The 12753-nt window shown below is 32.3% G+C and overlaps 1 protein-coding gene across 2 annotated transcripts; it reads right to left on the minus strand.

The window, feature by feature from the left end:
* Positions 1 to 8580: 8580 nt before the first annotated feature.
* LOC145821149 (uncharacterized) lies at positions 8581 to 12496 on the minus strand. 2 transcript variants are annotated; one of them, XR_014363183.1, is made up of 2 exons: positions 12206 to 12496; positions 8581 to 9595 (listed from the first exon to the last, which is right to left on the minus strand). XR_014363183.1 is itself a non-coding variant. In XM_082917705.1 (2 exons), the coding sequence occupies exons 1-2, from the start codon at positions 10027 to 10029 to the stop codon at positions 9135 to 9137; spliced, it is 495 nt and encodes a 164-aa protein (XP_082773831.1). In that variant the 5' UTR covers positions 10030 to 10377; the 3' UTR covers positions 8581 to 9134. The 2 variants fall into 2 exon arrangements, 1 of the variants encoding a protein (XP_082773831.1); XM_082917705.1 differs by lacking the exon at positions 12206 to 12496 and adding an exon at positions 9996 to 10377.
* Between the last annotated feature and the right edge of the window lie 257 nt (positions 12497 to 12753).

Raw genomic sequence — 12753 nt, forward strand, 5'->3', positions numbered from 1 at the left:
TCTCGCTTTTTAAAGTTTCTAATTTCATAACAAATAACTAATTTTATGAATAAATTATCAAATTAATTAATAATTTTGAATATTGTCATAAATTTATTTCAATTAATAATTGAGTTAATTACCAAAAAGTCTTGTTTATAAATGTTATGGTAGTTTAGATCTTATCTAAGATTTTTTGAACCAATAAGTCCTATTTAGTAAAACTGAGAATATTATCAGTTTTTTCCAATTTTTAAAATTAAGAGCATTATCAATTTTCCATAATAATGTTCCAGATAATTGTTTCATTAACTGATAAAAAAATAGAGTATAAAATTAAATATTTTTACCCTTCTACTTATTAGTTTGATTCAATTATCCAATAAAATTGAGAACATTATCTATTTTTTTCTGTTTTAAAACTGAAAACATTATCAATTTTTTCATTTTTAAAGTTTTTTTTCCCAGTTTTGCACATCAATGTTCCATCATCATGTTCCTTTATAAACACAAAATTTTTAGTTTTGCACAAAAAAATAATTCAAATTTTTTTTTTTTCCAAATTGCACATATATTTTTTTAGTTTTTTCAATTTGAAAGCTGATATTTTAAAATTTGAAAAATCAAAATAAATGTCAAATTATCATGTTCCTTTATAGATAATTATAAATGATGAACAATCATTATTTGGAGGACAATTCCAATTATTAAAAATTTTAATCGGATTTGAATGTCTAAAAATTCTTAGTTATGACTTAACAGAATATAAGTTCATAAATTAAAACTTGTGTGTAAATGTTCCTTATTAATTTAGGTAATTTCTAGCATTTTTTAATTTTATTATTATTGTATAAAGGAACAATTAAAAGTTTTAGAATATGATTGTTACTTAAAAATGACATTATTAACCTGTTCTATCAGCTTGAAATACAATATAAAATGGGGAATTTTTTTTAAGGTCCCTAATAATAATAATTTAAAGCATAAAGGACACCCAAAAAATAGTGATGTATCAGGTCCCTGAACAACTTGGCTTGCGTTTTTAATTATTTTGTGGACCAAAATACCCTTGCCAAAATCAACACAGAAACGAAACTCATTCCGACGTCTGAGTTCCATTCCAAACATCCAGCATCTTCACGAACAGGAGAACAGCAAAATTAGGGTTTCAACATCATCTGCACCATCGACATTAGAGCTTCGTTATCTTCTCCAAAAATCATTCACATTCCTTCCTCACAAATTTATCTGACCTAGGTTAAAGCTTCGTTTTCACTGCTCATCATCATCTTAGTCCATCTTCGTCACGTCGCATCTTCATCTCGGGCCATATCAGCTCGTCATTCAAGTTTCATCCTAACTCTGATCAATTTTTCTACAATACAACTAGATTTTCTCTGGAAGCACAGTTAATAGCATTTTATAATAACCTTCCATAAATTAGGGTTTCAATTTCGTAATAAAAAGCTACCTGAATTTGGAAAAAGATATTTCTGTGTGTTTTGAACTTATTCTTGAACATGTTTGTGTGATTTTATCTATAAATTTCTCTGGCATTTGAATTTCTCTGATTTTTGCTTGATGTATGTTTCTTCTTTCAATTTTCTCTGGCATGTTTATTTTCACAAAAATAATTTTTTGTGTTTTTATCTTATTCTTGAACATGTTTCTGTAATTTTGTTTATAAATTTCCCTACTCTATAAATTTCTCTGTAATATGTATTTTTAATTGGAATGTCTATCTTTCTCTGGAATGTCTATTACTCTCTTGCCTCTGTCTAAGTTTCTCTGGTATTTATAATTTTCTTTGACCACATCACATCACTTTCCTCCCTTGTGTGTCTCTCTCATTTTTTATTTTCTCTAGAATTTTAATATTATGGACTGGAATGAATGTTTCTTCTTTGAATTTTCTCTGCCATGTGTATTTTGAGAAAAAGTTATTTCTCTGAATTTTGATCTTATTCTTGAACATGTTTCTGTGATTTTGTTTATGAATTTCTCTGCTTTGTAAATTTCTCTGGAATATGTATTTTTCTCTGCAATGTCTATTACTCTCTTGCCCCTGTCTAAGTTTCTCTGGTATTTATAATTTTCTCTGACCACATCACATCACACCACTTTCCTCCCGTGAGTGTCTCTATCATGGTTAATTTTCTCTAGTTGTGTATGTAAATTTCTCTTGCATTTTAATATTATGAATTGAAATTTTCTCTAGAATGGAAATTTTCTCAAGAATGTGTAATTTTCTCCGGAATGTGTATTTTTCTCTGGTATGTTTATTTTGTTCAATTCTTGGTTTCAATATGGTGTAATTCTCAGTGGCATGTTTACATTACTTTGTTTATTTTATCTTGTTAATTGTGGAATGGAAATTTTCTTTCGCTTGCCATGTTTACTTTTTTCTATCATTCATTTTCTTTGGTATGTTTACTTCTATATGTAATTTTAACAATTATTGAAAATTTTTGTCCCATGTTTATGATGCTGTGTTGATTTTCTCTGACATTTAATTTTTAATGTCCAATTTTCTCTGGCATATCAAATTTTCTCTGGCATGTCCAATTTTCTGTAATTTTTCCTTATTTGTAATTTTCTCTGGCATCTCCAATTTTCTCTTTTCTGTAATTTTCTCCCTTATCTGTAATTTTCTCTGACATGTCCAATTTTCTCTGGGATTTAATGTTGACATCTTTATGTTTTAATCATTGTCTAGAAATGGCAAAACGTAAAAGTAACGAAACACCGGAAACACCAAGTAAAAAACAGAAACTCTCTCAGTCTTCTTATGGACTAAGATCAAAAACCAGTAGCAAAACACTAGAAACACCAAGCAAGAAAGAATAACTCTCTCAATCTTCTTATCATCTAAAATCAAAAACCAACAGCAAAACACCACAAACTCCTCACCAAAACACACAAGTCCAAGCTAATGAAGCAACTAGCATCCAGATGAGTACCCCAACTTCAAAAGACTCAAGCTCAAGGGGGAAAAAACCTGTTAAACTCCACAGAAAGAGAGCTCACTACAACATTCAATTCCGATCTAACCTCTCATCTGTCGTCTCCTTTTTTCAAACACTTAAATTCAATTCAAAACAACTTCTAAAGCTTCAAAAGACCCCATTCTGGTATTTGATCCAAGCTCTAACCACTGGAAGGATGGATCCAAAGAAATCTAGGAAATCCGATGATGATGTAGTTGCCATAATCCAATGTTATAATGAAAAAACAAAAGCATTCACAGTTGGTAAGAAGAACCTGACCTTTACAACAAATGACATGACCTTGATTTTTGGTTTGAAAGGAGGTAAAGGAGCCATGTCATTAAAATACTCTAAAAAGCCAAAATCTACATTCCTCAGGAGAAGATTCCAAAAGGACACAAGGCTCACTGGTTCCGTTCTTAAAAATGCCTTGGTCAAAGCAATGAAAGGCAAGCAACCAACTGACTTTAAAGATGTAGCAATCATTGTTACATTGTACTTGTGTCTCGCCCTATTTTTTGCAACAAGTGGGAATTCAATAGGTTGGGTTTTTATAAAGTATGTGGAACCTCTTGAATCAATGAAACAGTATGATTGGCCAGAAGCAATCACATCAACATTGATTGATTCTATCATGGAATTGCACAAAACTCCAGAAAAAGTTACGGGGTGTGTCATTGCATTGCTGGTAAGTATAATATCCATTCAAATTTGCAGTTATTATACTTACAAATTTGTGCGTTTAGAAAATTTTATTTACTTTCATTTTCATCACAGTATTGACTATGTGAACATGCAACTATCATTGACTCGGAAGACAGTAACACAACTGACTTCCCAAGATGTGCCAAGTGGAACCTACAAACCTTGACGAAACAGCTGCAGAAGACACCAGTCCACTCTCTTGCACCTCGGCAGGTTAGATTCCTATTGCTACTGAAATCTCAGTGAAATTCCAAAATTTCTCTAACTACTACTTTGTTTCCCTCCTTGTGCATTGATTGATTAAGATCAATTTTCTCTGAACTATCCATTTATGTTTTCTTCTTTGGTTACCACTGGTTTATTTCTGCCATTGTAATCAATTTTCTCTGCCATCTAAATTTCTCTGACCACAATTGTAACACATTAACTTATATGCCCTGATTGATTTTCTCTGATATCTAAATTATGTTGGTTGTTTCATAATTTTCTCTGGCCCATCAAATTTTATCTCCTTGTGTGTAATTTTCTCTGCCCATAACTTATGTGCCTTGCATCTTTGATAAACACTATTTATTTCTACCTTTCTAATGAATTTTCTCTGGAATCCAAATTTCTCTGACACAATTATAGTAAAACTTTAACTTATATGCCTTGATTGATTTTCTCTGATATCTAAATTATGTTGCTTGTTTCATAATTTTCTCTACCTCATAAAATCAACTCCATGTCTCTAATTTTCTCTGGCCCATACAATTTTCTCTGAAGTTTGTTTCCCATTAGTATCATTTAGATGAATTTTATTTTCCTTATTTGAATTTTTCTCTCAGTGAATTTTGTAACATTTCTCTAATAAAAGAGTCTCCTGTTACAGATAGATAACAAGTAACTAGTCAAAAACCCATCAGAGGAGTTCTACCTTAGCAAAAAGACGAAGAAAGAATCAAAAAAGACAATTGTCAAATTCAAGGAGACATTACAAGATCCATCTGAAGATGGAGGGAATGAACAAGCAGAAGGCAACATAGAAGAATACGAAGCCAGCTATGAACAAGAACATCAAGCAAGCAGCGGAGAAGAAGAAACCAGAGAAGAAAGTGAAGAAATAGAAGCAGAAGACAAAGAACAAAATGAACAGAAAGAAGAAGACAGTGAACAAGAAGATGAAGAAGAAGATAAACAGCAAGAAGAAAACAAGAATGAAAGTGATGAAGAAAAAAATAATGAGCCGATGGACCAACAACGTGATAGCATTTGTGGCTCAACAATGCATCAGTCTGAAGAATTTGAGAAATCAAAGGATGCCCAAATTGCTGATCTACGTCAAAGACTGAAGGCACTTTCTCAATCTAAAAAAGAAGAAGACATAAATTGGATTGAATTACTTGCTGAAAAGGATATTTCAATAAGAATCCTGACATTACTTAACTCAGAACTTTAAGAAAAAGAAAGCACAATCCAAATAAAACTAAGGATGTTGAAGGTTGAAAAAGCAGACGATACAAAAACAATTCAACAGTTGAGATGTTCAAATTCAAAGCTTGAAACTGAAAATGCTAAATTGCATAAACAAATTCAAGAACTATCCGTCCAACTAGCAACACAACCATACCGAACAACAACACAACTTCAACCACAAGGTCAGTGAAAATCTTGAGCCACAAAAAGTTATGTCCTTGTGTCGACATAACTCAGAGAAATTTCTATTTATTATAATTTTCTCTGTCATTGGTAATTTTCTCTAGAAGTTATATTTCTCTGAACACATTAGTTATATTTCTACTGCTCATTGCATTTTCTCTGTATATTTTCTTATTCCATTGTTGGGGCTTGTTTGATTTTCACTGTGTATAATTGGAATGCAAGTGGAACAACAACCAACAACCCAACAAGAACAAATGGCACACAAAGAACAACCGAAACAAAAGACAAAAGTCTATGGTAACTGCAAAATATTGAATCAAATAAATTTACATATTGAAATATCATCTGTTACTTCAGAGAAATTTTACTTTTCCTAATATTTTCACTGTCTACAGTAAAAGAAGATCCGACGTCAATGATAAAAAATTTAAAGGCAAAAGAAAGGAATGAAAAGCAGCATGATCCAGAATTCCAATATCCCAAAGTTGCGAAAGTGACTAGAGCTTCAAAACAAGCTGCAAAGCAAGTTGAGCAAAGCACGAAGGACAAAGAAGTGCTTGATGTTGATGCGTACATCTTGCCTCAACCTATAAACATCAAAAAATCTTGGGTCTTTCCACAAACTCTTCCGATTTCAAAATTGATAAAAGATCATGTAAAAGACATCTTGCAGCACATATCAAATGTGTCTGGGCTTGAGTAAGTACAGCAAACAAAATAGAACATAATAAACAACAAATTACAAACTTATATTGCATTAACAACAATTCAATCCCTTCTTTGTTATCTTGTAGAGCTTTAATTTGGACAAGTGAGTTGAATCTCATTACCTTTGAAGACATTGGAAATCTAATAAAGCAAAAAGAAATTGCCAACAATGTAAGTCTTTTCCTTTCATTAAAATTTCTTTGCAATGTTCCATCAGCCTTTATAAACCAATATTATAATTATAAATCATATTTTTCAGGTCATTGATGGCTATGGAGAGATCCTTTAGGTTGACCAAATGAAAGAGACACCAACCAACCTCATTTTTTTTCACATCCATGAGCTTAGTATGTTACTACTATTTTATTTGATTTTCTCTGGAATTTACTAACTACTTTCTCTTCTTAATATACTTCTTGAAGCCAGTTGTGTCACTAGTCATAACAAAACCATTTTTTGATTTTCTCTGAACACTGAATTCATCAAGATGACAGAAAATCAAACTTTTCGAGTGTCTTTATTTGACAAGCATATTGAAACAACATGGAGGAACTACAGGTTCCTCCATTTCCCAATAAATACTGGAGGTAATGAGAAGTCCACACATGGAAATCACTGGACCTTGTTTATCCTGGACAAACAAGACAATTTATGAAGGTTCTACAACTCACTGAGGCCAAGGAGGGATGATACAGAAGACAAATATGTCAAAGATGCAAAACAATTGGTAACGAGTGCAAATTTCTCTGATCCATCATCAGCTTTATGTGATGATAATTTTCATAAAATCCCATTGATTTGTCCGTAAATTTCTCTGTTATTTAAAAATTACTTTTTTGCAGCAAGATTACGTGGAGAATTTTTTGAAAGCTTGCCTTGAAAGAGACGCTCAATCAAAACCCTCTTTCAAATTAATAAACTCACAAAACACAAGTTACGACTTTGAGTATGTCAACAGTGCTCCACAACAAGAAAGTGATTCGTAAGTTTTATACATCTATAAATAAGATAATCTGATTTGCATGTTTCTTAAAACTAACCATACCTATAATTTGTATACAGCCTGGATTGTGGCCTCTTTGTCTGCTATATAATGAAACAATATAGCAAGCATGAACCTATCAGCTCCAAATTGTCCACACAAGAGATAAGGTTGATGAGGGCATAACTCATAGAGAGATTTGTGACCGAAGTTGGCCGGTCATGGACTGCACCAATTGAAATACCTCCAGAAGAACCACAAATGTAATAGTGAAACTAGTGAAAGGAAGACAATGCACATATCCACACAGAGAAAATTGTCTCACATATATGTATATATCCATACAGTATTAACCATTCAGTTTTTCATTGATACATTGAAGGAATGATGATCCTTGACATATATGTATATATCCTTTCTTGACTAATCTAAATTTCATTTTTTTTTATTTCGACTAATGTGAATTTCATACCTATCGATGGTTAAATATATATATATATATTTTTATTGTCATTCACAGAGAAAATTGTTTGCAGAAATTTCTCTGGTATGAACTACAAGAAATTCATAGAGAAATTTGACTTGTAATTGTTTGCAGAAATTTCTCTGGTATGAACTACAAGAAATTCATAGAGAAATTTGACTTGTATCGTCCTAAGGGGTTGCCTATATGATCATGTAATCTATAATACTTTGTGTTGGTACAAAACAATCATCAAACTCAACAAAACACAAAGCACACAGTAATTTTATCTGCCACTGGAAAATTTCACTGCATGAATTTCAAATTTCAAAACACAATGCCCAGATAGTTTTCTCTGATGGTGGAAAATTTCTCTAGATGAAATTGACGGATTCAAATGGTGATAGAAAATGGAATTTCTGAGTTATGAATTTCTCTGGGTTGAGTGATTTGGAGAGGAGGAATTTCTCTGTGTTGGTGAGGAAAATTTCTCTGGCTTTGACACAAATTTCTGAGTTAAAGTGAGTCCAGAGAAATTCTTCCCTGGTCTAGAGAAATTCTCAACTCAGAGAAATTTCAAAAGAGCTTAATTTTGTTTCTTGGTTATACAATAATTTTTTGTATGCTCTGTCTGGTGTGCACATTTCTTGAAATGACTGGTATGAAGCTACTTGAAATTCACAGAGAAATTTAACTCATATCTCGCCAAAGAAGGTGCCTATATGATCATTCAATCTCTAATGCACTGTGTTAGTACAAAACAATTATCAAATTCAAAAAACACAATCCACACATTACTTTAGTCTGCCATTGTCAAATTTATGTGGATGAATATGAAGCTTCAAAATACAATACACAGAATTTTCTCTGCCATAGGAAAATTTCTCTGGATGAATTTGACAGGTATTACAAACCTACTGCCTATAGTATATATGCACACTTTAGCTGATATTGAAAAATTTCTCTGGATGAATTCGATTGATATTATTATATACACTGTCTAAAAAATACATTTCATAAAACAAAATACACAAAGTAATCATCAAATATATTATTCAATCAATAAAATGTATAATCCTCAACTATTTAACAAAGGTTCCTTGCATGTCCTCTTATTATGGTGATCAATACTCTCACAACGACCACACTTAATCACCCTTTTAAACTCTCCAGCAGAAGCAATTCTGTTTTTCTTCGGCCTCCCAGCAGGTCTCTTGCTCAATGGAGGTAAAATCATAGCATCTTCAATGCTACACACAGGTTTTTCAACAGTTGGAACTGGGCTAATCGAAAATGAGTATGCTTGACGATACATATCAGCATGAAAAAATGGTTCAACAAATGAATTCAAATTCTTTCTACTCCTAAAAATTGCAGCAACAGCATGTTGACATGGATACCCATTTATTTCCCATTTTCGACATGAACAAGTTCTCAACCCAAGAACAACCATAACCGAAGGAAAATAATGCACTTCAAAGACATTATCAGATGATAAACTCACATTCCATGTCCTCCCATCCAAAAAAGACTTCTCCAACACACTATCCATTCGAGGACACAGAATTTTATTCCATTTACTAAAGAGCCGCCTCCTATTAGACCTCATATTCATGATTTGCAACCGTATCATGTCCACCAAATTTGTTATTGGCAAGTGCCGAGCTTCTCATATCCATGAATTGAATGACTCAGCAACATTTGAATACATCTCACCATAACGTTTCCCCGCAAAATATGCATCACTCCAATTTTCATATGGTAAACTTCTCAAGAAAACACTCACAATGTCTCCTCCCTCACTTTTTAATTCATTTAACTTGAAATGAAATGATGCCTTTGTTGGAGCATATGCACATTCTGAAAACTTGGACACAATCGTTTCCCTAACCAAATTTGTGTTTCCACATGACAACTTATCCCTCAAATTTCTCTTCAGATGTTCCAGACAAAATCCATGAAAGCAGTTAGGGAAAAACCTAGCAATTCCCTCCAAAATATCACAATGTCGATCTGATATGAAACTTATCACCCTTTCTGATCCCAATACTCCACATAAATGTTCAAGAAACCAACACCAATTGTCTTTATTCTCAGCATCAACAACAGCAAAAGCTACAGGAAAAAAACCTACAAAACAAATAGGAACAAGCATATTAGATATACACATGCAGAGAAAAATAGAACAATAAACAACCAGAGAAGTTTGACACTGCCAACATCCAGAGAAAATTCACTTAGTGCCCAACTCTAGAGAAAATTCGCACATTGGCAACATCTAGAGAAAATTGACTTAGTGACCAACTACAGAGACAATTCACACAATTATAATATCCAGAGAAAATTCACTTAGTGACCACCTATAGATACAATTTACACAATGACAACATCCAGAGAAAATTCATACACTGACCAAAATCCAGTGAAAATTCTCACAGTGGCCAAAACTAGAGAAAATTCACATTCACTCAATTCCTATATGTATAGAAAATTCACATACTTAGATAAAATTAGATATATTTACAATTACCTTCATTCCCATCTTTCTCCGTTGCAGCAAGCATAACTCCTTTGTATCGTCCTTTCAAAAATGTTCCATCAAGAAAAAGCAATGACTGACAATATTTGAAACCAGCAATGCATGCATGAAAAGCCACAAACACTCTTTTGAAACGCTTGTTATCTTCAAAATCTAACTCAAAACGACTACCTGAATTGTTCTTCAATGCCTCATCAAAATACCACCGTAATTGATCAAATGACAAACAAGAATCCCCATATGTACTACATTTTGCTTTTTCAACACCCAATCAACCACAGTTATAACTGATTGAGACCCCATACTTGTCTTTCATTTCTTTCACAATATCCACTGGACGAGTTAAAGGTTTTGCACTTACCTCTTCAAGTATCAGCCCAGAAACTAAGCTAGAAGTCATCCTCGAATGTTTACTCGTACAAACCGCCACACCACACGTATGTTCATTGTTCAAAGTCTTTATGTAGAAAAACCTATTTGTTTTTTCAACAGAAGCATGTACACGCCACATACATCCCCTTGATTCCTTATATGCACATTCTGCCGTAACCCTCAGCTTGTCATTTTTAACATACGTAAACTGAAAACCAACCTCAATAGCACACTTGCATAAAAAAGTACAGAACTCAACCACACCACCCTCAAACTTTTGTCCAACACTCGTAATATTATTCCGCCAATTAGCCGACAATAACACCTTTTCTTGGTGAGAACAAAACTTAGAGAGTGAATTCCTTTCAATAGCCACCAGCCTATCACACTCACCATCCATAACATCTACCCAATTAGACCCCACTTCATCCTCTTCATCAAAAGTACTACATCTAGTAACTGAAACATCAACTATATCAACACCGCGTGCACAAACAACCCTCAACATATTCAGAAAATCAATATTATTTCGAACCATACAATTCGGATGGCCCAAAATAGAATATGAAATACATAGTCTCAGGTTTCAAATTCTCTCATGTTTTACACAAAATGCCAACCAATTCCTCAAAATTCAATTCGTATGAAACATTAATGACAATAGTATCATTCCCATATTTGCACAGCAACAACACTGCACTGTCCATTGAAACTGAAACAAAAAACAACAAAAATAATTTGTTTAACATAGAAACACTTCACAAGAACAACATAAAAGTCCAAAGAAATTTCTAAAAATTATAATTTTCTCTAAACTTAAAATAAAAGTCCAAAGACATCTACAAATTGATATTCACCTTCAAAATGATAAAAAACAAAATCACAGAAACTTAATGAATCACAGAGAAGTTTATTGCTAACTATTAAACACAATCATAGAAAAAAATCACACAGAATATCTGTTATAAAATTATAGGCTTCTCCATGATTTTCACCTCACTACAAGCTAATAATTTTTTATGCGTCATTCTGTAATATTGCACTCATAGAAAAATTCAGAGAAATTTACAAACTTATATACATCTTCAAGATAACAAAAAACACTGCATTGTCCATCTAAACTGAAAGAAAAAACACAAAAAATAACTTTTGCTTAGAGAAACAAAAACTTCTATTCATCTTCTACAAACATATAATTTCCTCTGAACTACAAACTAAAAGTGAGTAACAAACTTACAATTTTCTCTGAGCTACAAATACAAGTCCAGAGAAATTTATGAACTTACATTCACTTTCTCATATTCTATCTGCATTAGAAACTTCTAATAATATGTCCATATGCACTTATAATTTCCGCTGGACTATACAAACAAAAGTGCAGAAAATGAAATTTCTCTGGTTTGAAAAAACATAGAACAAAACTTATCATTGATCAGTATGTTGATAAAAAACAGAGCACGAAAAAATGAACTCTAAACATCAAAATCACCTACACTGTCAACACTATTTGAAATTGATCAAAAAACAAAGAATGAAAAATTAATTCCAAAAAATAAAATCAACTCTATCAAGCTGGCCTCTCTCTAAACAAAAATTCAAAACAAAAATCAAAATCCATGTGGAATCTAAATCGAAAACAAACCTGATTCAACTACACTCAAAAACCTACGCGATCAACACACTGTCAACACTCTTTGAAATTGATTAAAAAACGAATAATAAAAAATTAATTCCAAAAATAAAAATCAACTCTATCAAGCTGGCCTCTCTCTAAACAAAAATTCAAAACAAAAATCAAAATGTATGTGGTATCTCCATCGAAAACAAACCTGATTCAACTCCACTGAAAATCTACGCGATCAACACACTGTAACACTACTGAAATCTCCGACGAAATCTCCAACGAAATCTACACGATCGTAGCAATCTTTCTCGTCAACTCCACTGAAATCTCCGACGAAATCTCCACCATGAAATCTCCACTGAAATCTCCGACAAAAACTCCACTGCAAATTTGGTTTCCAAAATCTATCAGTTAAGTCAACAATATAATATTCAAACAAATTTATGTTATAAAGGAAGGGTAATTAAGGTACTTTGCAACCTAAAATAAATTTGAGGGACTTTAGCCATCAAAACATATTATTTTGGACCTCTCCTCCTATCAAAAGTAGAGGAGGGACCTTAGGCCAATTTTCCCATATAAAATTAGGCCATGTTTTACTAACATTTTTAATACAAAATCTAAGATTATAAAATATTATAAGGGGCATTTTTCATAAATCTTTTTTTACCTACTTATGTTCTATTTAGTCTATATTATTCTTATATTTCAATAAGTCCTATGAGTGACATAATTACTAAAATATTCCTAATA

Source organism: Camellia sinensis, chromosome 3 (assembly GCF_055761805.1).
Source record: "Camellia sinensis isolate YWXY chromosome 3, ASM5576180v1, whole genome shotgun sequence".
NCBI classification, from domain to species: domain Eukaryota; kingdom Viridiplantae; phylum Streptophyta; class Magnoliopsida; order Ericales; family Theaceae; genus Camellia; species Camellia sinensis.